General features: G+C 37.6%; 2 protein-coding genes across 4 annotated transcripts; one reads left to right on the top strand and one right to left on the bottom strand.

The window, feature by feature from the left end:
* The first annotated feature begins 2,034 nt into the window (after positions 1-2,034).
* On the top strand, positions 2,035-12,943 carry klc3 (kinesin light chain 3). 2 transcript variants are annotated; one of them, XM_007245963.4, is made up of 14 exons: positions 2,035-2,269; positions 2,514-2,619; positions 6,427-6,654; positions 6,983-7,213; positions 7,382-7,457; positions 7,962-8,187; positions 8,288-8,375; positions 8,489-8,590; positions 9,228-9,401; positions 9,530-9,629; positions 10,121-10,170; positions 10,259-10,389; positions 10,565-10,631; positions 11,509-12,943. In XM_007245963.4, exons 3-14 carry the CDS (start codon positions 6,445-6,447, stop codon positions 11,593-11,595), a joined length of 1,542 nt encoding a protein of 513 aa, XP_007246025.2. In that variant the 5' UTR covers positions 2,035-2,269; positions 2,514-2,619; positions 6,427-6,444; the 3' UTR covers positions 11,596-12,943. The 2 variants fall into 2 exon arrangements, with proteins under 2 accessions (XP_007246025.2, XP_007246024.2); XM_007245962.4 differs by lacking the exon at positions 2,514-2,619 and having other exon boundaries at positions 2,036-2,269.
* On the bottom strand, positions 12,727-22,258 carry ercc2 (excision repair cross-complementation group 2). Of its 2 annotated transcripts, none has more exons than XM_007245964.4 (23): positions 22,086-22,257; positions 21,819-21,918; positions 21,228-21,305; positions 21,056-21,118; positions 20,832-20,945; positions 20,049-20,165; positions 19,817-19,933; positions 18,874-18,997; positions 18,694-18,790; positions 18,014-18,147; positions 17,739-17,907; positions 17,045-17,163; positions 16,887-16,956; positions 16,602-16,671; positions 16,095-16,196; positions 15,423-15,486; positions 15,200-15,321; positions 14,989-15,081; positions 14,832-14,904; positions 14,666-14,736; positions 14,421-14,564; positions 14,186-14,329; positions 12,727-13,154 (listed from the first exon to the last, which is right to left on the bottom strand). In XM_007245964.4, the coding sequence occupies exons 1-23, from the start codon at positions 22,088-22,090 to the stop codon at positions 13,062-13,064; spliced, it is 2,283 nt and encodes a 760-aa protein (XP_007246026.1). In that variant the 5' UTR covers positions 22,091-22,257; the 3' UTR covers positions 12,727-13,061. The 2 variants fall into 2 exon arrangements, 1 of the variants encoding a protein (XP_007246026.1); XR_002649862.2 differs by having other exon boundaries at positions 13,025-13,154; positions 14,186-14,351; positions 22,086-22,258.
* Between the last annotated feature and the right edge of the window lie 435 nt (positions 22,259-22,693).

Raw genomic sequence — 22,693 nt, 5'->3', positions numbered from 1 at the left:
GTAGTGTAGGTTTAAAAGAAGTGTAGAAACAAGGAGGTAGACATAAAAGTCTGACTGGACTGTGTATGATAGAGACTGTGGTTTTTTTGACCTGGGCTCCCCCCTGTGAGTAGTGACACCTGCCCTCTGGAGCTGGGGTGGTCGGTCCCTCTACCAGGCTGCCCTTATATGGCATGAGTCTGCCTCCCACAGGCCCTGTGTCCAGCAGCTGATCCATCAATCAGCCCTGCCTCATATATCTGCCTGGCCACAGTTGCTCCACTGCATCACCTTCCCACTCCGAGCTCTTACCCCACTGCTTTAGCCCATGCAAACTCACACAGATCACTGATCATATCCTGTAAAAAAACACGTATGCCCATAGTCCACTTGCTTTTCAGTGCAAACCCTAGCAGTATTTTAACTCAGTTCTTTCACAGGCAGGTTTGAGCTGCAGATCTCCACATGCAGGATGGGTTAACTGTCCTGTGAGTCTGATGCTTGCAGCCGTGTGTCCTGACTGGTGTAGCTGCAGCTTGTCAAGCTAAGCAAGTCTGGCGGGACCAGACTAATGCCACTTATTTTACTCATCCGGAGGAACCTCACCCCTCCCTCCCTGCCCTCCCTAAGCCGCTTTGTTGAAAATGTGCCAAAGTTACGTCATTCAAGGACTCCTCCCCCAGCGTCCAGTAACACACACACGCACACTGCTGTATTCAGTCAGTAGTCTGTAAGCTGTGATAAACACAAACAGCCTTTGTGGCCCTGTGGTGATTATGACAGAAAAAAATAAAGCACCTGCTCCTCAAAATAATGAAATAATGAAGACAACAACAAGATATAGACTTTAACTGGCACGCATTTTATATATTTATATATATTATATTACAATAAAATATTTTTGTTTGTCTAAAATAAATTACAGTGCAATAATATACAGTTTAACTTTTAATTTTTAATTATTAATAATAAAGTTATTTATAAACTATATTCAAGTATATTTTATTTTTTATTTTTCTATTGTTTAATGACCTAAAACGATAAATAAATTAAAAAGTTTCAACAGTTTATCACAATAATAATAATAATAATAATAATAATAATAATAATAATAATAATAATAATAATAATAATAATAATATAATACATTTTAAAATATATTCATAATATTAAACTAATTAATAGATTAAACGAATTAAGTGCTGTATGTTATTTTAGGTTAATATTTAAATAAATATGACTTTATTAAAAGTGCTGAATTAATGCTTAATAAACTATAATATATCTTATTTAAAATACATTGTGACTAATGCTATATTTTTTCCGTTAATGCATAAATGAAAAAAGTTATGTTATTGAGAATGTTGAATTAATGCATAATAAAAGTACCTTTGTATCTTAATTAACGCAAAAGAGCCCGTGGTGACGTATGTGTCACAGACCCTTTAAGAGCTGTGTAAAGTTCTTTAACTCATGAAGTCCCTCAGAACATCCTGAGAGCATCACTACAGGGCAGTATGCAAACGATCATCTGTTTTCGACCTTATTTACAGGATGTAGGAGTGCTGGACTAGTGCTAGAGATAAAATTAGCTATTTTTAAAAATGCGTTATTGCTTCTACAACTCTGTTCTATTCTGTTACAACTATTATTTTAACTATTCGAATACTTTAATAAATCGTTGTACGTTCCATATAACTGGTTCTAGCATGATTTTTACAACAGAATGTTAAAATAGTAAAAATGTGTTCCGTCATTTACGTGGCATCAGGATTTAACTGAAACCTTAAAATATATACAGTCACGTGATATTTTTTATCACAATAAGAAAAAAAACATGAGTGCGCTGCTTTATTCTTTTGACAAAATATTTGCATATTGCATCAATATTTAAAACTGGGTCTGGCTCTGTGTATTATTATATTGTTTATATTACTTTAGCTATAATGTATTATTTTATGAGTAGATAATATTAGATAGATAAATGAGAGAAACGCAGCGCGTGTCTGTGTGGTGATGAAGGTGTGGAGGGGCGGGGCCTCCGCTCGTGTCCATCCTCAGGGCGCGGTGCATGCTGGGCAGGAGCGGGTCAGGTAGAGTGCGCGCGGTGTGGAGGTGAGTGATGAACGCACCTGTTTACAGCCTCGCGCTGATACCGCCGCTGTCTCCTCCGGGAGCGGGGGAGGCGTGAGGCGTGAGGAGGCCGCGGGGCTGAGCTGCTTAGCGCCGGGTGGACCGGCTGTCCTCTCCCCGGAGCGTCGCCATCACTTGTTGGGAGCGTGTTTATCAGGTAAGTGCGGTGTTTCCACTGCGCTCCTGGATTAAAGTCTTTACTCAGTTCCTCTCTGTCTGTGGGACTGTAGAGTCGAGTTTAGTCGGGTTTAGTTGGGTTATTGAGTGTGAGCCCGTGTTGTTCTGTAATCTGCGTGGTGAGTGTGGTTTTCAGAACTGACTCTACTGTAATCACTATGGACGCTCTGTTTGCTCTGTCTGCTGTTCGTGGTGTTTCAGGGGCTGGTCTGTTTTGTTCTCAGGCTGCTGAGAGGCCGAGTGTGATATTTTAAGCTGCTGCACTCTGACTGACAGACGACTTACCTCCCATAGATCAGGAGAGAGTCAGTCTTCTTCTGGCTGTTCGAGGTGTGTTTACCTTACCAGAAATGTATACATTTTAGAGAAATGTATACGTTTTAGAGACCCAGAATTGAGTAAAAGTACATTACAGTATATTTAGCTGATATTTTTATTCAAAGCAACTTACAATAATGAGGTACACACTAAAAAAAGGTATGCTGAAAGAGGTATGATATAAGTACTTTCTTGTACAAAAGGTACACTTTTCATAATTGTATTGAATATTGGTCTTTACAGGGTCAGATGTGTTCACTCTAAAGTAAAAAGTCTTTCCTAACAGCAGTAAGTACAGATTTGCACCATTTAACCAGACAAAAGGTACATGTGGTATTCTGTATCACTGTACTAAAAAAACAATATATATCTTAAATATACATTTTTCATTTGAAAGCCAGACCTTTTTGCATCATCAAATCCATATTCAGTTGATGATAATGTTCATTATTTTTATAATCTTTACTCGTACAAAAACATGGGTACAAAAAAAGGCTTTTACTGAAAGGTACTCTTTTGTACCTCAATATAAGATACAGCCCCAGCAACAAGCTTTGTACTCTTTTTAGTACAAAGCTGTACTTAATTTTCTTAGTGTGCACATTAGCAATAGAGGACCTAGAAATCCAAGGCAAAAATAGTGGTTAGTTAGTTTGCTTTTTAGAGGTGTTAGGAGAGTAGGTGCTCTTTGAAGAGCTCTGCCTTCAGGAGTTTCCTAAAGGAAGCGAGGGAGGTAGAGGAATGCTCTGGTAAAGGAAGGAATTTTGTTTAACCATTGGGGAACAAGATATGAGAACAGTACAATGGCTCTGTCAAAAACGTGACTTGAGTAGAATTTGAAGTGTTCTTTAAGCTCCACACACTCTAGTAGAAGTACTATTAGAAGTATACAACAATTTGTTGTACTTAAGTATTGCAAGTAGTTTATTCTAAACTTTACTACTCGTGTGCTGATAGTAAGTGTACTGTGTGTTGTTTTATATATGGTTGTTACAGAAAGTAGTCAAAAGTCAAAAAGCTTGAATATCATATTGCAGGCAGGCAGCAGAGCAAAAGGCAGAACAAGAGCAGAGAGGTCTTTTTAAAAGATCAGCTTGATGACTTGATTCACATCTACCGTATAATGTGGGTTTGGAGGGAGATTGTTTAACCACAGTTAAACTGAGAGAGTTCTGTAGTTGGGAAGTGAGCCTGGAAAAATTATGATGCTAATTATTACAGAAATTTAGCAAATTTTTAAGTTGAAGCAGCAGTCTGTAAGATTTTTTTTTTTTTTTTCAGTGAAAGTAATAGTGTTCCTGAGTGGAAAGCTATATAATATATATGGTGTCAATATGCTTCTGGTGCTATTTCCGCACCTTTTTCTGGCTGTAAAGGTTTAGCTGGTTACCTGAGCAACCATGGTGCTGATACAAGTGCTACTCTGAGCAACACTGAGATAACAAACTAAGCCTTCAGTCTCCGACTGCTCATTCACGAAACATTACACCAAAGAAGCGTAGAATTAAAACTGAAGAGAGCTGGTGGGCTAAAAGAGAATCTGCTCTAAAATCAACAAATTCACTCTGAAGGAACACTGCACCCCAATGCACTCTTTAAAAGTAATTTTAGCATGCTTAGTGCAGTTACACATTCTTACCAAAAACTTAAGAATTTTAAGCACTTAAGTTGTTTAAATTGGTTTAGTGTATATATATGGCAGAGGTAAACCTTTTGAAGAAACCCAGTGTAAAAAATACGTATTATAACTATTTAGCTGTTTTACAGCAATAACAACTTGTCGCTGTTACAAGGGCTCTGTCTCTCAATACAGGTTCAGTACAGTTCAGTATACAACAGTATATTGTGATTCAGTATGCAAAGCAAATACATTGTGATTGTTTAAGTTAATTCAAAATTAACATAGTATCAAAACACAGAATCACTGTCTGACACTCGTCATATGTATATTTTAAGTGTATAATTAAAAATGAATACTGTGACACTGGGAATTGATACAGTATTGCAAAAGAAAATATTGTGATACTTCAGTTTATCAATATTTTCTTATAACTCTAGCTATTACACAAAAAAAGAAGGCAAAACCTACTTAGCTTTTAGTGGACTTTATTTTACTCACCATGACTCAACAACTGCCAGATTCACATTGTCAAAAATTGTTTAAAAAAATGGAAATGCAAGGTTTTTGCATGACAGCGACAGAATATGAGTTCATTACTAATAAATCACATCCATTTAGACCATGTCCTGGACTTTGTTAGTTAGTAGAGATGTTTCATGTTAATCAGTCTTAAGCAAAGACCTCAAATAAACCCCAAAAAAACTGGGTGGCATCTCAGATGCACACAAATTACTATTACTAACTAGTTTTTGTGTTTTCAAAATGTGTTTCTATAGCACTTTTTTTACAACAAATGTTGGTGCAAAGCAAATTTACAGAGATATGAGTCCAAGCCTGTTATTTTTCTTATGAGTGCAGAAGATCAACTTGCAGTGGTAGATGTTTGCATAGCTATGCTCCATCACTATTAATCTTAGTATACAGCATATACTTTATTATATTAGTATATAATGCTCAATTGGGACGCAGCCCATTTCAATAAAGCTTGCAGGTCATACCACAGAAACCTGTTCATACTTTGATTCCAAGAACAGTGTTTGTCTTGCATTACCATTTATAGAGCCAGACAGGTGTGTGTACAGTGGTGTATTGAGACATTAAACATGAATTTTGTGGTTTTCTGTCAAAACACACAAACAGTATGACACACCAGTTCATTACGCTGTCTGCTTCCAGAAATCTCAAAAACACTGTTTTCAGAGTGCTTCACTCAGAGACTATAAACATGTTATTAAAAACAGTGTGGTGACTGGTGAACTTATTTCTGAGGCATTTTCTTTAAAATTGTAAAAAAGTTGTTCATTTTAGCAATCCTTCCTCACTGCCTCTCCACTGTCCTGAGGGAAGTTAAAAAAAGCAGTTTCTGCAGTGTTGATAACTTGATCTCATCTCTTTGAGGCTGAAATGAAAGTGGAGAAACAAGGTCATGTTTGGCCATTGTGTTTGAGGGTGTTTCGGGAATAGGCTTGTTTGTGGACTCTTCTATTTGTCTTAAAGGTGTGGGTAAAATCTTTAACAGGTCTAAATTATTGGTGGTGGAAGCCCCTTAGGAAGTAATGCAGTACTTTTATGTAAATGTTTACATCTATAGTATATTCTTGGTATTAGCATGTGCAGTTTACATACATTAGAACTTGGTTGAATTCATGGGATAGCAGTATGCAAATTGGTAATAAAGTTTCACCTCAGAGAATAGCTTAGGAATGCCGACGCCTGTATAAATTCAGGTGTTCTTTTGTGAGTGAGCTAGCATTTATCTTTACTTTTCTAAATTTATTTTCTGAACATAAAAAAAAATTCTTTCAGAAGGCTTTATTGTCCGTGCAGTCAGATACTTTAGTCAAGCTTAAAGGTAAACAAGAGAAATGTTGTACGTTGTATCTGCAGTATATCTCTTTCACATAACATAATTTCAAAAGCTTTTTTTTTAACTGGAGGATTTAGATAATCACATATGGCTGGACTGTTCTTTGTTGTATTGATTATGGTTAATTTCCTTCACCTTCTTTGCAGCAAATAGTATTTTTTCTTTTTAGTATGAATAATTTTTATTAAGTAACTACAAATGATTGGATAGTAATTAACTAATACGAAACATAATTATGTAGTTACGAGAGTAGAAAACTGTAGGATGTAGAGCCGGTTTAAAGTGCACATTATTGACCATTAAGCTGCCAATACATTTTCTTCACCAACAGAGTTTAACAGTAGGAGCCATGCTTTCGGCAGAGGAGATCTTATGCAGCACGCGGCAGGTGATCGCGGGGCTGGAGGCTCTGCGGGCAGAGAACCGCACGCTGCTGGACAGCCTGCAGGAACAGCTACAGAGCCGGCCGGCCGGCGAGAGCGGCAGCCTGGAGCAGGAGAAGACCGGCATTGTCTTACAGTCTCTAGAGAAGATTGAACTGGGTCTGGGTGAAGCACAGGTACGTTCAAAAGCAGAAGCATTCAACTAGAGACTAGTGCAACATGCAGCAATGTGCATATTAGACCTTGATTTAATAGCACATACAAATGTATTGTTGTAAGAGATTCTTCAATCAAATCAGATTAACACTGAACTTTCTTCTTTGCCTAATAAAATCCGTCAGCTGAGACATTTTTAATGTTGGGATGGATTTTACAGGATTAATGACCTCATTCCTTTAAAATTATACGCTGCGTTAACACATATATCACTGCATTGTCCAGACCTCACTGAATTTCTGAGTTCAATTTGTTACCCTTTTTTTGTTATCACTCGTCTAACTCCAGATGATGATGGCTCTATCAGCACACCTGGGCTCTCTGGAGGCAGAGAAGCAGAAGCTACGTGCTCAAGTTCGAAGACTGTGCCAGGAGAACCAGTGGCTGCGGGATGAGCTGTCTGCAGCACAGCAGAAGCTACAGGAGCGAGAGCAGGAGGTGGTTACACTGGAGGAACAAAACAGACACCTGCAGTTTATGAGCAGCATCCGCAAATACGACCAGGATGAGCCTCAGCTGGTGAGCATTAATACCGAGACGCCCATCTAGTTAATAAGATCTATTCAGTTATGTTCCATTGAATGGAACATCATTGTTTGCTTTCTGAAGAGTCTTAAGGCTTATTTAATAATAAAGTGATCAGGCTTGGATTAAATGCACATTTTATCATTTCTCATTGTTCAACAGGAGGATAAAGACAGTTCTTCAGCCAAGGAGTCGCTCGATGATCTCTTTCCCACTGATGAAGAGGAGCAAACACAAAGCAAGTTTCCTTTTTGTGCTTAATAGGATGGGGAAGAAACGAGAAGCACTGACATTTTTGTCTTGTGATTAGGTCATGATTGTCTTGTGAGCTCCACTGGCACATCTTAAAAGCGCTAGGTTTTTGCCACTTTTGTAGATTAGAGTAGTTGTGCACATCTTGGAAAAACTGCAGCACAAAAGCTTTACAGGAGAAGAAAACAATACCTTCTTAAGAAAATGTGAAAAGGTAAAGACCAACTGCCAGATTAATTTTATGTCAACTCCCTTCACTTCCCTTCCAAATTAAGTTAATTAAAGTTTACCCTCACTTGACAGGTAAAGGGAAGGCTGGCAGGTTCTTTGTTTTTGACCAGATAAAGTCATTAATTTTGGGCCTTATGGTTTTCAATTGCTCTTTAGGAATTAAAATCCACTACAAAAATGTGTGGCCTCGATGACATTGTGCACAGTTAAGCTGTTTCACTGGGTGTTTTTTTTAAAGCTGATCTTTTTGACCTCACAGTTTCTCAGCCTCACAGCAGTGCTGTTGCTGCAGCCCAGCAGGGAGGCTATGAGATCCCCGCCAGGCTGAGAACCCTCCACAACCTGGTGATCCAGTACGCCTCCCAGGGCCGCTATGAGGTGGCTGTGCCGCTCTGCAAACAAGCTCTGGAGGACCTGGAGAAATCTTCTGGACACAGCCACCCGGACGTGGCCACCATGCTCAACATCCTGGCACTTGTATACAGGTAAGAACTTCACAAGAGCATCATAAATGTCTTCGATAGCTCCTATGTAAATTTTCACTCTTTTTAATATTGTGCTATTTATTTGTTTTGCTTTGTACAGGGACCAGAATAAATATAAAGAAGCTGCCAGCCTCCTGAATGATGCACTGGCAATACGTGAGAAGACACTTGGCTTGGACCACCCAGCAGTATGTGTCTGTCTGTGTATTTTGTATTGTTTAAAGTGTTGTAGACAAGATGAAATGCTTTATTGGAATTGCATTTGTCAGTTTCTTAATTGTGAATTTGTAAATGTGTACAGGTGGCAGCTACCCTGAATAACCTGGCCGTGCTCTATGGCAAAAGAGGGAAATATAAAGAAGCAGAGCCGCTCTGCAAGAGAGCACTGGAAATCAGGGAAAAGGTATCGTAGTCAGTCTATAAATGTACATTCTTCAGTAAGGTTTTACTATTTTGTGCCAGAATAGAATCTTGAGCATTTTTAAAATATAAAAAAGGAAAGGTTTGCCTGTTGTTTTAATTGTATATATTTTAGTGTGTTCTAAACAGTTTCCTCTATGCAGACAGAGATTATATTAATGTGGAGATTAAACACTGGTTGAAATATGAATCACAGTATTTGTATAGCTATCAGATCTACTGGACAGGCCAGATGCTTACAGTTTTTAACCAACACAATAGCAGCAGGATAGCAAACAGGGCAATGTGGAGATCTGTGCAAGCGCAGCAGCCATACGAAGCCTTGGGCTTGGGCTTTGGCTTTATTAAGCAGAATGCAATAAATAGTTATCAGAAGTTATCAGTGAATTTTAAACGTTTTTGGAATGTTAATGGAAGTTTCTAGCAAGTCAGACTTATGAAGCGTTGGTGAAGTAAATAGTGTTATATTTATAGTAGACCCAGTTAATGGATGAAAGAAAAATCTATGTTATTATCTACACAGCTGAAGGTCAGATTTCATGTTTGCAGCTTTAACAATGGTTACTGAAAGGTTTTTAGCATGTTTTAGCAGTTACAATACCTGCATTTGTTTTCTTTAGGTGTTGGGAACAGACCACCCTGATGTGGCCAAGCAGCTCAATAACCTGGCTCTACTGTGCCAGAACCAGGGAAAGTACCAGGAGGTGGAGGAGTACTACGAGAGAGCACTGCACATTTACCAGAGTCGCCTTGGTCCAGACGACGCCAATGTCGCCAAGACCAAAAATAACCTGGTGAGAGCCTATAGATCTTTATTCTGAGGTGTTTGGCATTTTCAAGACTATAAACCTGTAGGGGTTAGGTCTCCTGTTTGGTGTACATGAGGTTTATTAAGATAATATCACCTGTGTTTGCTTATCAGGCTTCATGCTACCTCAAGCAGGGAAAATACAGACAAGCTGAAGCTCTGTATAAAGAGATCCTGACTCGTGCTCATGAGAAGGAGTTTGGATCAGTGGAAGGTAAGTTCTGTTATCGCTGATTTTTAAGATAAAGTAAGTAGGTAGGTTTATGCATGGATTCAGAGTGGTTTAAAATTCATTTAATAACTGAAAATGTTCTAACATGAAATTATGGTTTCATTTTTGTGAATTGAGACAAATTATATTTTAAGGCACAAAACCATAGAATTTTCCCAAGTTTAATACATTGAATTAATTTGTTCATTTTAAAGAACTTTAATAAAATTTCCAACACTCTGGATTTTTATGTTTAATTGATTCAAAATGACTTTATTTAGGCTGAGTGGGAGGAGTAAAGGGCATGGATCAATCTCCCAAAATTAAGTTATATTCATAAAATAACTTCACTAAATAGCTACTCCTAACCCTAAACCTAAAACTCATGATACATTTCTCATGGTGCTAGCTCTGTAATGTGACATATTTGTTTTTATAAGAATCCAAATTCAAGTTGCCATATTGATTTATTGTGTCCTGATTTTGCCCTTTAGGAGATGGGCGGCCAGTCTGGGTACATCCAGAAGAGGGGAGCTCTAGACAGGTCTGTTAAACACTGAGTTGACTCCTCTACAATTCTTCTAAAACATATGAACACCATGTCAAACTTAACCCTCTCTCTGTGGGTGTAGGACAGTCTGGGTAGTCTGAAGCGCAGTGGATCTTTCACAAAGCTTCGGGAGTCCATAAGGCGGAGCAGTGAAAAGCTGGTCAGGAAGCTGAAAGGAGTTGGAACACCAGAAACAACCCCTCGGACTCCTGGGTAATTTCTAGTCTTTCTTTATGCCTATTTATTGGGCCTACAGGTTTAACTGGTCATACCATGTGTTCACTAGGTGCACATTGTCTGGATGGGGAATTGAGGGAGCCCCTGGGCGAGTCAGATCTTAACAAAGCAGCCTGTTTCCCAGCTCACTGTGGTTTCTTTTTTTCATCAGAATGAAAAGGGCAAATTCCCTCAATGTGCTGAATGTGGGAGTGAGGGAGAGTCAGGAGGCTGCAAAGGTAAGAACTGAGTTTTGCTGCACCTTTTATGCCTGTATAAAAAGTGTAATATATTGGAACTCTTTAGTTTTTAGTTTTGATATGCAAACATTGCAGACACCATCAAGACTTATTCACAGTACACACATGATATTATAGATCAGAGAATCTTAAATGCCCACACATCTTCAGAAATGAAAAACTATTCATCTGGCACACTCTCAGACAGCGTTAATTTTGATAAAGTTTTAGTTTTTTGACTGAAATGTATAATAGTTTTAAAAATTTCAGTCATTTAGTTATTAGTTTTAGTCTAGGTTTAATCGACAAAAACATTTCTTATTTTAAACAATTACATAAAAAAAAATTGTCTAATTTATGTTTTGTGTTTATATGGTTTTACTATTTTGTGTTTATTTGCAAATACCAGCTCCATGCATGTAGCTACACATAAAAAAAATCTATCAAAATCTGCTAATTACATAAAGGCTATAGTCTTACCTTTTGGTGTCATTTTGGACAATTTTTTTAAACTTTACTTTTCCATGAGATTATAATTCAAATAAAATAGAAATTAAATTGGTATGGTGTATTGTGCCTAGTCTAATCCAGATAGGCAAAAAAATATGTAAGGCTATAGTCTTACCATTTGATGTCATTTTGGAACATTTATACACTTCACCTCGCCTCACTCACATAACAACTCAAAAAACATGTAGGCATTCCTAAGCCATCCATTGAGGCAATAGTAAATGATCAGTTTACATAGTTAACATTTAAAGTTAACATTTTTTAAGACAGCTCTGATATGTAACTTAATTATCTGTTTTGATGAGAAAGCCTCAGGACATGGATGCAATGATTTTAAACTTTTCCTTATTGTGTATTCTCCATCCAGAACCTCAACAGGCTGACAGATAGTCGCGCTCTCAGCTCCAGCACGCAGAGTCTGGCCCGGAGAAACTCTTTAAGTGGAGATGGCTAACCTTACCAACACGTCTTTACAGCACCACCAGGTTCTCGATAAATACCATTCCTCTGGTCTAATTTTCCTATGGACCACGTTTCAGAGCACAATTAGCAATATGGTTCTTTTAGTTAGTTTTTAGCTTTTCTGTCTGTTTGTGTCAGACAAAACAACTAAGACTGTGTTCAGAATGCAGGCAATTTGGATTTCTCAAATCAGATCTGTTGAGATTACTGTTTCCACATTGTTACTTGCAAGTTTTCAGATCGGATTTGCATGTCCGTGTATTACAAACCTATGTTTGTTTTTGTGACAATAAGGTTGAATTTCCAAAAATCTGATTTAATGTGGTTTCTGGTTGTCCATCTGGATACAATGAAGATATGCTAAAAATGAAATTTGTGCTGATAGTCTGAACATAGCCTAAGTTTTTTTTTTTTTTTTTTTTTTTTTTTAGTTAAAGGAATCTACTGGTACATACCAGTACCTCCAGTAACTGTTCTAGGGCCAGTTTAGGCTTCGAGTTATGATCCTAAAAGCTTGTTGTACTAGGAGTCTTAATACATGCAGTTAGGATCTGACATTTCACTTGCACCTAGTTGTTACAGATTTGTAAATTATTGCACTAGTTATTTATATATAAAAGCATATTATGCACACTACAGACTACATTATTCCAAATCTTCTACATGAAGAAAAAAAAAAAACTGAGATGTAGTACTCTACTCGTGCCTGTAAAGAAGGGGACTTATTCATTTTCATATGCATTACACTAATATAGTTTGTTTACTTAGCATTGTTAATTTAACTTTGTTCCATTATTCTTTATCCTTAATGAGTGGCTAGGTTAATTTGCATGTCTGATCCAGGACGTTCAGAGTTCAAAGCTCAACAGATGCCTTTTTGGCTACTTATTCTTACCAGGTGCGCAGCCAAAAGGGCACTTTTTTTTGCACTCTACAGGGGACTAGAGTGATGCTTTTTTTAACCATGGGAGCACTGGAGGGGGTGATTGTCCCCCTTTGCCTCCAATGACTCTTGTGGTTGTGCGCCCTCTACTGGGCAAGATGTGTTTTGTTTTTATCATAAAAGAGACTAAAATGGCTACAAGCACATTTGATCATATATAGGTTCTGTCAGCAGTCAGAATATTGTCACTTATTAGATTTTTTATCTATAGAACTGTTACTCAACTGTAACTTAGTTTCAGCAAGTTTTTTTTGTTCTGTAAATGTTACATTTTGGAGGCAGAAGACGTGAGTGTACATGTATATACACAATATTCTCAAGTGTCTAACCTGACTAATGTCTGATAAAATGGGTACATATTAAGAAGTAAAATAAAATAAACTTTTTTTTGTAGAAATTCTGTATTTATTGCTCCTTCTGTGACTGTAGATTAGTATGAACATGTAAAAAAAAGTGACAAATTTTGAAAAATATATATGTACAAGTGTGTAGGATTTACATCAGCCTGATGAGCTTTAGGCCTGCTGAGCAATCTGAGAGATTTTCTCAAGCATTTCCTCCGACTGTAGCTGTTCCAGAGTCAGCAAAGATAGACCGAGCTGATCCTCCTGCAAAAGCACACAAAGGTAAAGTAACAAAGGCTGGGTTTTCCATCCACCACATTGTTTGAAAATGTGCCTTTAAAAAAACTAAATTGTTTTTTCCCCCACAGGCTTTGGTCTTTTCCACAGTTTGCTATTAGCAATATTTTTAAGTTTTTTATCTCGTCCTAGTTTAAAGAGACATTTGCAATTTTTGGAAAAACTGTGTGTATGTGAATGCTGGAAAAAGGCTTCTCCATCAAAGTGTAAACCTTGTAACAGCTGTAAGGTCAGTAAAGTTTACAATTCTTGTTGTGTTCACACAACAGTTCTTTTGTATTCTTGTTTGGTATACTGGAGTTATTTTAATGCTAGAATTCCAATTTTTTAGTTGTTCCCCCAATAGTTGTAAACTTCATATATGGTGTATACACAATGATTAACTGTTAGATTATACCAAAATGTTTTCCACTACCCTATACTCCTTATACTACTCTCTCATACTGTGCAGACACATCAGTTATTGCAGGAGGCCAGTATTTTAAAAACATTTGGCCCTACAGATGATGTAATGAAGACCCATAAGCTTTTAAAATGTTGATTTTAATATTCTGAAATGGAGTGTGTTTGTGCTCCCAGATGTGTGGTTGACATCATTTGGTGGCACAGAGACTTCAGCCTTAAATAGGAGAAAGTCAATTATCATTCTGCTCATTGTTTCTGAACTGCAAACACCACAGCTATTAAAAATAACAAATGGTGATAAAGAAAATTTCACCATTTTGCTTGTTTTAAAATGTTGCTGATCATTACGATAGCCTATGTTATTTGAAATAACTTTGCGTAACTCTAGTAGATAGAAACAACTTAAGGAGATTTTTCTGTGCATAGGTTTTATAAATTACTTGGATGGAAACCCAACTATCGGAAGAGCAACTAAAAAAACTAATATACCAAACGAGAATACAAAAGAACTGTTGTGTGTGATGTTTCAATAATTGTAAACTTTACTGACCTTACAGCTAGCTAAACCTAGTAAAGAAGGGTGCAGGCCTTACCCGTCTGAACGGCTGGGCCATCTGCCTCAGGAAGTGCTTGGACAGCTGCACAGTCTCATCAATTGTCAGGTTAAGGCTGCCGTCTGAGATGTGCTCCTGGATCCACCGAGGCAGCTTCCCTCGCTTGTCTGCACGGGCGTAACGCTAAGGGCAGAAAGCAAAAATACTTAAATATCAAATATAAAGTGTGTGCCCTAAATCAACCAGACAGCTGAATTAATTTAAACTGGCTTACTTTGTCAGCGAAGATCATGAGGCCATAGTCAGTTTTGCCTCGGATGGCTCTGCCTACACACTGGGCTGCATGACGCATAGCATCGAAGGTCAAGAAGTCGTTTTCTCGGATCTGAAACTGGTCTCGCAGATACTCTAGCCGAGCCTGAGGGCCAGGAGAAGAGCAAGCGTATGAAGAGCTGGTTTATATGCTGCTTTTGTAATTAGGCTTGAAATTGGAATACAGGTCTTAACGACTGAACAAACCTTGAGTATTCGGCTCTGAGTGTAAACGTACGGCACTCCAAACATGATCACAGCTCGTCCAAAGTGATGAACTGTCAGTAAAACGATAATGAAATGTTTTATTTAGCATTTCTAACATTTAAATAAAGCATTTAAAGATATACAGAATTTAAACATGGTTACTCACCAAAATCAATCCCTTCAGACACTTTTCCTCTGGCAACAGAGAGCAAGATTGCTCCTCTACCGTTTTCACAGGCCTGGAACAACAGGTCAGTGGGAAAAGCACATTAAACATCCGTCAGATCACACATGACTCTACTGAATGAGTGGCATCTTCTCACCTCCTGGTACTTCTCCAGGGCCATGCTGGTCTCTGCTGCATCTGGTGTCTCAATGAAGATCAGCTTGTTTCTCTGAATGTTCTCCAGAATTCCCTACAACCACCAGAGATAGAAAAGAAAACAAAAAGCAGTCTGCATAAAATTTTAAAAATAATACCTGGTCAAGAACACTAAAGAACTGTTTATACCTGGTTAATTTTATCTCACATACCTGTTCATACCATGAAGCTACAATGTTTTCCATGTAAACGTAACTTGTGAAAAATGCAACAATTCCATCTGGTACAATGGCAGACATTTCCAGAAGCAGGTTTCCGTAATTGCGGATCACAGCTGTGGATTACAGTGCACAATATATCACGCAACCAGGATAAAAATAGCAGGAAAACAACACAACAAGGATAATATCAATATTTAACAACATTAAAGCTTACCAAAATCTTCTCTGGTCTCAAACTTGGAGCTCATTGCCACTTGGTCATTTCCCCTACCCACAATCTGAGAACATGAAACACTGATTAAGATTCTTTAAATAAAATCTTTACTTTATCTGAATCCGCATCTTTATTACAGATACCTTTAAAAATATTTTCTGTACCAACCCACTTAAAGCATAACCACGTTACATATCACTGTCAGACACAAACCCAAGCGCCATATTGCCCTTCATTACTTTTTGATTTAATGCAAATCTGGCAATATTTTTCTTTTCCTGTAAAGTTTATGTTTTTCTTTTGACATATTTTAGACATAAAGTCTAACATGGACAGACCAAAGAAACATCTACACATTACTAACACACTTCAAAAAGGTACACCAACAAAGAAATACAATAAATAAATATATAAAACCAGATACAGATAATTTGCTGAGCCACTCCGACAAAAATGATGACTGAATTCCTATCAAAATAGTTTGGATTCAGTCAGTTATGGGCATATAATGGCATATAATGGTGAGCTAAAACTATGAGATCTTCATGAATATAGAGTTTGGGACAGACAGAAAATATGATTTCTGCCATTTTAATTATTAATTTGATAAACTTATATTCTTAAGGTTTTTGTCCAACAGGGACATTTTTTTTTTTTTTTTTAAACACTCACTAGAGGGCACAGGCAGGTGCGTGCCAGTGTCATGGTGAAAGAGGCCATGGTGACGGGTCGGAAATCGAGGATCCGGGGATAAATGTCCAATGGAGAGAGAGTCTGACCAGAGAAACACAACTAACCATTATTAAACAGAAATCCAACAAAAAATACACATTTAGCTTAAACAGACCAACTCTGCATCACATATTGTGCAGATTTGTAAGATATGACTCGATAATGATTTAAATTAAATAAGGAATCACCTAAAGCTGGTATAGATGGTAGTAATATTTCACACAACAAGCTCTATAGTGTCTTATTGTCATTTACAATGACAAAAGAGGATTATTCTTTTTCTAACTGTTTACTGTAAAAGGTTTGTCCTACACAGATGGACAGCATGACTCACTGAGATGGTTGATTATAATCTCAGGATTATAAAACAAGCCATAAGTAATCTAATATACATATAGAGGAGGGGGTGAGAGAGATAAAGATGGGGGTTTTTGAGAGGCAGTTTACCCCAGAAGTGATGACGACCGACTGGAACCGCTCAAACACTGGCTTTATGGCGATGGAGGGATCCATACAGCTGGAGAACACACAGGTGAGCCAAAGTTAGAGACAGAACATCCTGTACTCTGCAATCCCGACAGGTTATTAAAATATATGTTCTATACTTAATTACAATTAGGGAAAAATACATATTTCTGGCAATCCACTTAAAGTAAACAAACAGAGTGAATAAAAAAAAAAAAGATCAAGTATGATCAACACAAATACACACTGATTTTAATTTCAACCCACCTGAAGTGAAGCACAGGATTGGCTATTGTTGGTGTTTTGTCTTCAAATGGCTCAATGATAATAGTGAAGCCTGAAAGAAAGGGGTTTATGTTGTTGAGATGTTTTGAGATTGTGATTTCTATTGGAAACACAACAGACACTAACCCATTTACATTTACCTTTGCTGTAGGTGCTGACGAGAGTAGCGAAATGGGAGATCAGAGTGATAGGAGAGAAGTCAGCGATATCTGCAATCTCCAGGGTTCTCAGTAATGAGCGAAGCCTCTCTGCACAGAATCTATTGGGAGGTAAAAGACACAATAGTGAGTATATTTGAATGGAGCGTAACAGTAGGAGTATTTGTACTGAACAGCCACGGTACAGCAATGCTGCTGGAGTTCTTAAACACCTCAGTGGACTGGGAATAGTCAATTAAGCAGAAACATCCAGCCAACAGCATCTTGTGGGCAGAATCCTGAGGTCAATGACGAAGGACTAGAGGATGACCAACATAAACTGTGCAGCAACAGATTCAGAGCTTCTGTTTCTGAATTCACCTACAGTAGCTGTTCCACCTTGAATAAAGTAGGCATGTCTAATGCAGTGGACACAGTGTTTAAAAACTCCAGCAGCACTGCTGTGTCTGATCTACTTGTATCAGCATAACACACACAAACACAAAAACAAACAAACAACACACCACCACCATGCCAGTGTCACTGCAGTGCTGACCCACCACCCAAATCATACCTGCTCTGTGTAGTGGAGTAAAATGCTAACCTGACATTCATGATATTTATTTAATTTACTTGAACTGAAACCACCAGTGATCCAAGTTCACAACATAACACCCAGTGCTAAGACTACACTCACCTGAGCGGCTTGCGATCAATGCACACCTTCTCATAGATATCTTTGAGGAACTGAGGAGAACTCTCCTGCACAACATGGTGGATGCGCAGGCGAGCCTTCAGATACTCCAGGAAGCGCTTTAGGAAGCCCACAAAGTGCTCTGCAGTTCGGATGCTGCCAGGAATAGCCTCTGCAAGGGTGGGGCCAAGGACATTAGCATAAAATTAGCAAATACTGTAAGAAGGTGTTACACATACTGTAAAACTAACTCTTCATTCGTTTTCATTTTAACAAACCTTGGAGAACTTCATCTGGCAGCACTGGATTGGACAAGTAGATGTCTGTTTCTCGTGCAACATTGGCCTCTTTCAGTCCCTCAACAAGCCTTCTGTACTCCTCTCGGAGTTTCGCGGCATCTGTTTCCTTTATTCTTTAACAGGAAAACAAAGGAGCATATAAGTTTTTATATACACAAACATACATATTCAGGGGTCTGAACATTAGTGAGACGGTGCTAGAGATTTCTCAAATGGTGCAACTAAATAAAAAGCATCTGACTGAAGAAAGAAAAAAAGAAAAAAAGAGTCTCCCTGTGGTTCAACAACAGACACACATTAGGCCCATGCTGTGGGCTAAACCAATCAGAGACATTGAAGGGCGGGACCCTTATGGTGTTCTCATTTTTTCTATATTTCAATATCTCACAGTGTTAAACCAGTAATGACATGCTGGTGTTCTGAAATTAACAACTGAAGACCAGAGTAACACACAGACATCACACACCCATCATTCATATCAAACAGCAGAACTTCTCACTCTATCTAAACAGTACAGTAACATAATTCTGGTATTGTGATCTTCATAATAAAAGGTTGTGCTAACATCTTGAAATACACAAACATCTACTTTACTTTGCAATTTTAATATTACATGACTTTACTGCATATTCAATTTCAAAAGTTTTTACCAGTCTTACCTCTGAATAGTATTCTGTAGAGTATCCACATTGGTCTGGCAGCGGTCCAGTGTCCTCCTGGTGATGTTGACACTCATTGAGTCAATGCACACATTGTCTATGAGAAGGAAATCACACAACTATTAATGTTCATTCCTATCCAGTCAGGAGGTACAGAACAGCTTCCTTTATGGCCCTTACCAATGTTGTGGGCTTCGTCAAATACAACAACCGACTTCTTTGCAAGCTCTTTTGAGACCAGGTCTGCAATTTTTGGGTCCAGAAGGTAATGGTAACTGTATACCACTATGTTAGCATGGAGAATCTACAAGAGAACAGTAAAAGCAGAACAATAATCAGTGAGTTTTGTGCACACTGAAATGTGTGTCTATTGTAGTGAAAAATCAAAGATGCAATTATTCAGAGCGTTAAGTGCATTTAATTAAATTTTGGAAAGAAAACCTCCAACAAACACATAGTATCGTGGCGCACTTAAAAAAAAAAAAAAACAACCAGAGGGGGAATGTTGCTAGTAATATTTACTTGTTTTTAATTAATGCATTATTTTACTGCAGCAAAACATATTTATTATCAGTTAGGTAAAATGATCATGAAAAGATTACACAAGGTTTGTTTACATTTAATAAAAGATAATTTAAATGATCATTTAAATAACACGCAAACATTTTGTTAACCCAAGATCAATCTTTAAATTGACTTTATTCCTCTGCTGTATGTGTGTAAACCTTTAACCCTCATTAGTAGCCAGATTTGCACAGCTTCACTGCTGTGGCATTAGAGGCAGTCTGCCAATGGCAATTTGAATAAAAACTTGTTCTTTTAAAAAAAATCTCTTTTCATATTAAATTACAAAACTCACTGTAGCTACAATATCCCTAAATTAATTAATATATAATCACATTTACTCTTCCTCAATCAATCTATTTACACTTGTGTTTACATCTGTCAATATTTCTCTTTAAATTACAAGTGTCAGAAACATTAAAACTAATACGTTAAAAACATTTAAACAAAGTTGTTTATTCAGTCCACTACCACACTCCTCATATTACTCCTCTCTACCTCTCGTTACATCTGATACAAAGCTTCACAACAAACAAGATTTTTCTTTAAAGATACTTACAGAGTAGCGTGCTAGGTAGTATGGGCACCAGCCTTTTTTGCGCCCAAAGTCTTTAAGGTCATCTAGATTATAAATTCCAGAAGGAATTGGCACCTGTCTGCCCACGGCATCAAACTCCTGCACATAGTGGAGTATTTAAAAAAATATAAAACATTGTGGGGGGAAAAAGATTTCTAAGCAAAGGAAAAAAACTTAACTTAAAGCAAGCTGAAGACTCAGTGTTTAAGTTTACCTCATAAAAGCGGCAGACAGGTTGACTTGGATTACTGTGATGCTGGGCTCGAATATACGATGCTGTCAGACTGTGACATTTTCCATCTACCTCCTTTCCGAAGCGCAAAGAGCTCACCTGTAAACAGAGGCAAGGATCAAGCTGGATTATATAAAGAGCATAATCAATGATTAAAGCAGCATTCTGTGACTGTGTTATTTTACTCATGGGCTCCCCAAACAGGTGAAGAGTGTAATTCACTACAGTAAAGACAAATCACACTTTGAGCTCATTCCCCCTTGTGGTACACACAACATTTTACAAGCTGAGAAATGCTGAGAACAGGCATGTGAAAAGGTAAAGTAATATAACAGGATTTTACACAAATATGACTTAAGATAAGCAGTAGTAAGATTTTTCACAAGCCTTATTCTGCCTGCTTCACAAAGTTAAATTGTGCAGTTTCTGCAGTGATTAGATACATCAGATTAAGATATTCAACAGAAACAAAAAGAAAATCTGTGAACTTTTTTGTTCAGAAATTATTCATAAACAGTAATTTACCAAGACTCTCAATCTTAATTATGCTACTTTGGAAAACGCATTAAAATAGTTTTTCAATTAATCCAATTAATCAGATTAACCTACTAGTCCTAAATATAACCTGTTACTTTAAGGTAGAAATGCTATGTAACTCTGAAAATCTATCCCATTGTACGACTAAAAAGGCTTTACACAGCCCAAAGCGCATTAATGTAATGACACTTTCTAATCCGTCATATATGGCAGCAAAGAGACACTTACTTCAGGATGAATGCACAGATTCTTTCTTGAAGAAAGCGCCAGTGCAAGGAAGTTGTTTTTCTCTCCTGTTTCTTTGGTATAGAATTCCATCAGTTTCCTCAGTTCCTCAACCACCTTAAAGAAAAAACGCCTTCTAAATGCAGATAATGCACATGCACAATACACTCAGTGCACACGGTCACTCATTAATGTACAACTGCATTGCATAAGGTGCCGTTCATTACCTTCTCAATCTCAGGCACGGTTCGGGAGCAGTAGATCAGCTTGGTCACCTCGAGAGGGTAGGCCTGCAGGTAGAGTTTAAAAGACCTTTCTTTACTTGCTTGTTAAGCCAAACAAGCTCACATTCTTAATTTTTGGATAAACAATTAATTAAAAAGTAGCACAGAGCCTCACTTTCTGATATGCTACAATAAGAGACAGAAGAGAGATGGTTTTTCCCGTTCCTGAGGGCATCTCCAGAACTCCATGGCCCTAAGGACAGAAAGCAGAGCAGGTCCTTGCTATATAATGCAAAAATATACAGTGTTTACCTTAATAAGGCACATCTATTAAGGTAATAAGATAATAGATAATAGTATCTATTAAGGTGTGGCCACAAGGTCCTTTTGTTTCACAGCTAACAAAGCAAGCAGCTCTCAGGGGTTGTGCACAATATGACTGCTTAAGAAAGGTAAAACGGGTCTGCATACTGTGCGTCTGAGCCTGTCAGCTTTTACTATGAGAATTAAGTGTCTTTTCTTAGAATTATGCCATGTTTGATTAGTCTTGGAATGAGCTTTGATGTAATATTCCATCTTCTTCATTAGCATTAATTTACAGAAAAGCTTATTTTATAGGACGCCAAACATTTTCTGAATGTTACTTTTTTCTACACACAGGTAGTTGTGTGTTTCTGGTGTATATTAGTTTATAAGAGCTGGATAAATCGTGTTTATTTTGCATATTCAGTCTCTGGAGCAGGTGGCTTGACACAACTTTAGATACCTTGGCGTCCAGGGTCCTCTTGAGCTCCAGCATGTAGGAGTACTGTTCTGGATAAATGTAGTCATAAGGGAAATAGACTAACAGCCCTTCAATGTTCAACCTGCAGGAAACATCAAAATCAGGAATATATTAAATACATGACCTGGTTATTTCTGTGGTGGGATGAAGTAAAGGTATTTAAGGAAAAAGCACCGAGACACTTCTTTTGTAACCCGTTAGTTTAGCTAAGTTAGCTTAATAACGGTAGAATTAGTTAATGTAACTCACTTCATGTTTGCTGGTGGCAGAACGCCGTGACTCTGTTTCCTCTCTGAACGTGTATATCTCGCTCCAACAGTGGCGAAATAACATTAAAATAATATCCACATAATTACCAAACAACTCACTACCCTGTACACCAGCTAACAGCCCCCTGTCTGCACGCCGTCGCGTCTAAAACTCGTACGCTCTGTTTTGCAGCTAGGATTGGTTGAACTGCTGTCAACGCTTATTAAACAACCATCTGATTGGACAATTCACCTGTCAATCAAAACACCACCGCGGCAAACCCCGCCTTCCTTTCCGCTCGGTCAGACCGATCTGAACATCATAATAAAGGTTCAAAACCAAAACAAATTAAAAGTCAGTAAAAAAAAGAACATCAAAATATAATGTTCTGTCAAATAAATCCACTTAAATCTGACTTAAATTTGACTTTAAATAGCAGGGTCTATTTTTTCTAATAATGAAAAATACGATTTTCTTGTAAATAAGAATTTCTGCTGCTTAGGTTACTCTAACTTTATGCTTTAATGTATTAATCTTTTTTCGTTTTTTTTTTGTTTTTCTGTTTCTATAAGTACATTTTTGTGCCATAAATATACACCCCTAAAATG

Source organism: Astyanax mexicanus, chromosome 18 (genome assembly GCF_023375975.1).
Source record: "Astyanax mexicanus isolate ESR-SI-001 chromosome 18, AstMex3_surface, whole genome shotgun sequence".
Lineage (NCBI taxonomy): Eukaryota > Metazoa > Chordata > Actinopteri > Characiformes > Acestrorhamphidae > Astyanax > Astyanax mexicanus.
Note: the sequence above shows the minus strand (reverse complement) of the source record. Positions and strands in the feature narration are given on the sequence as shown.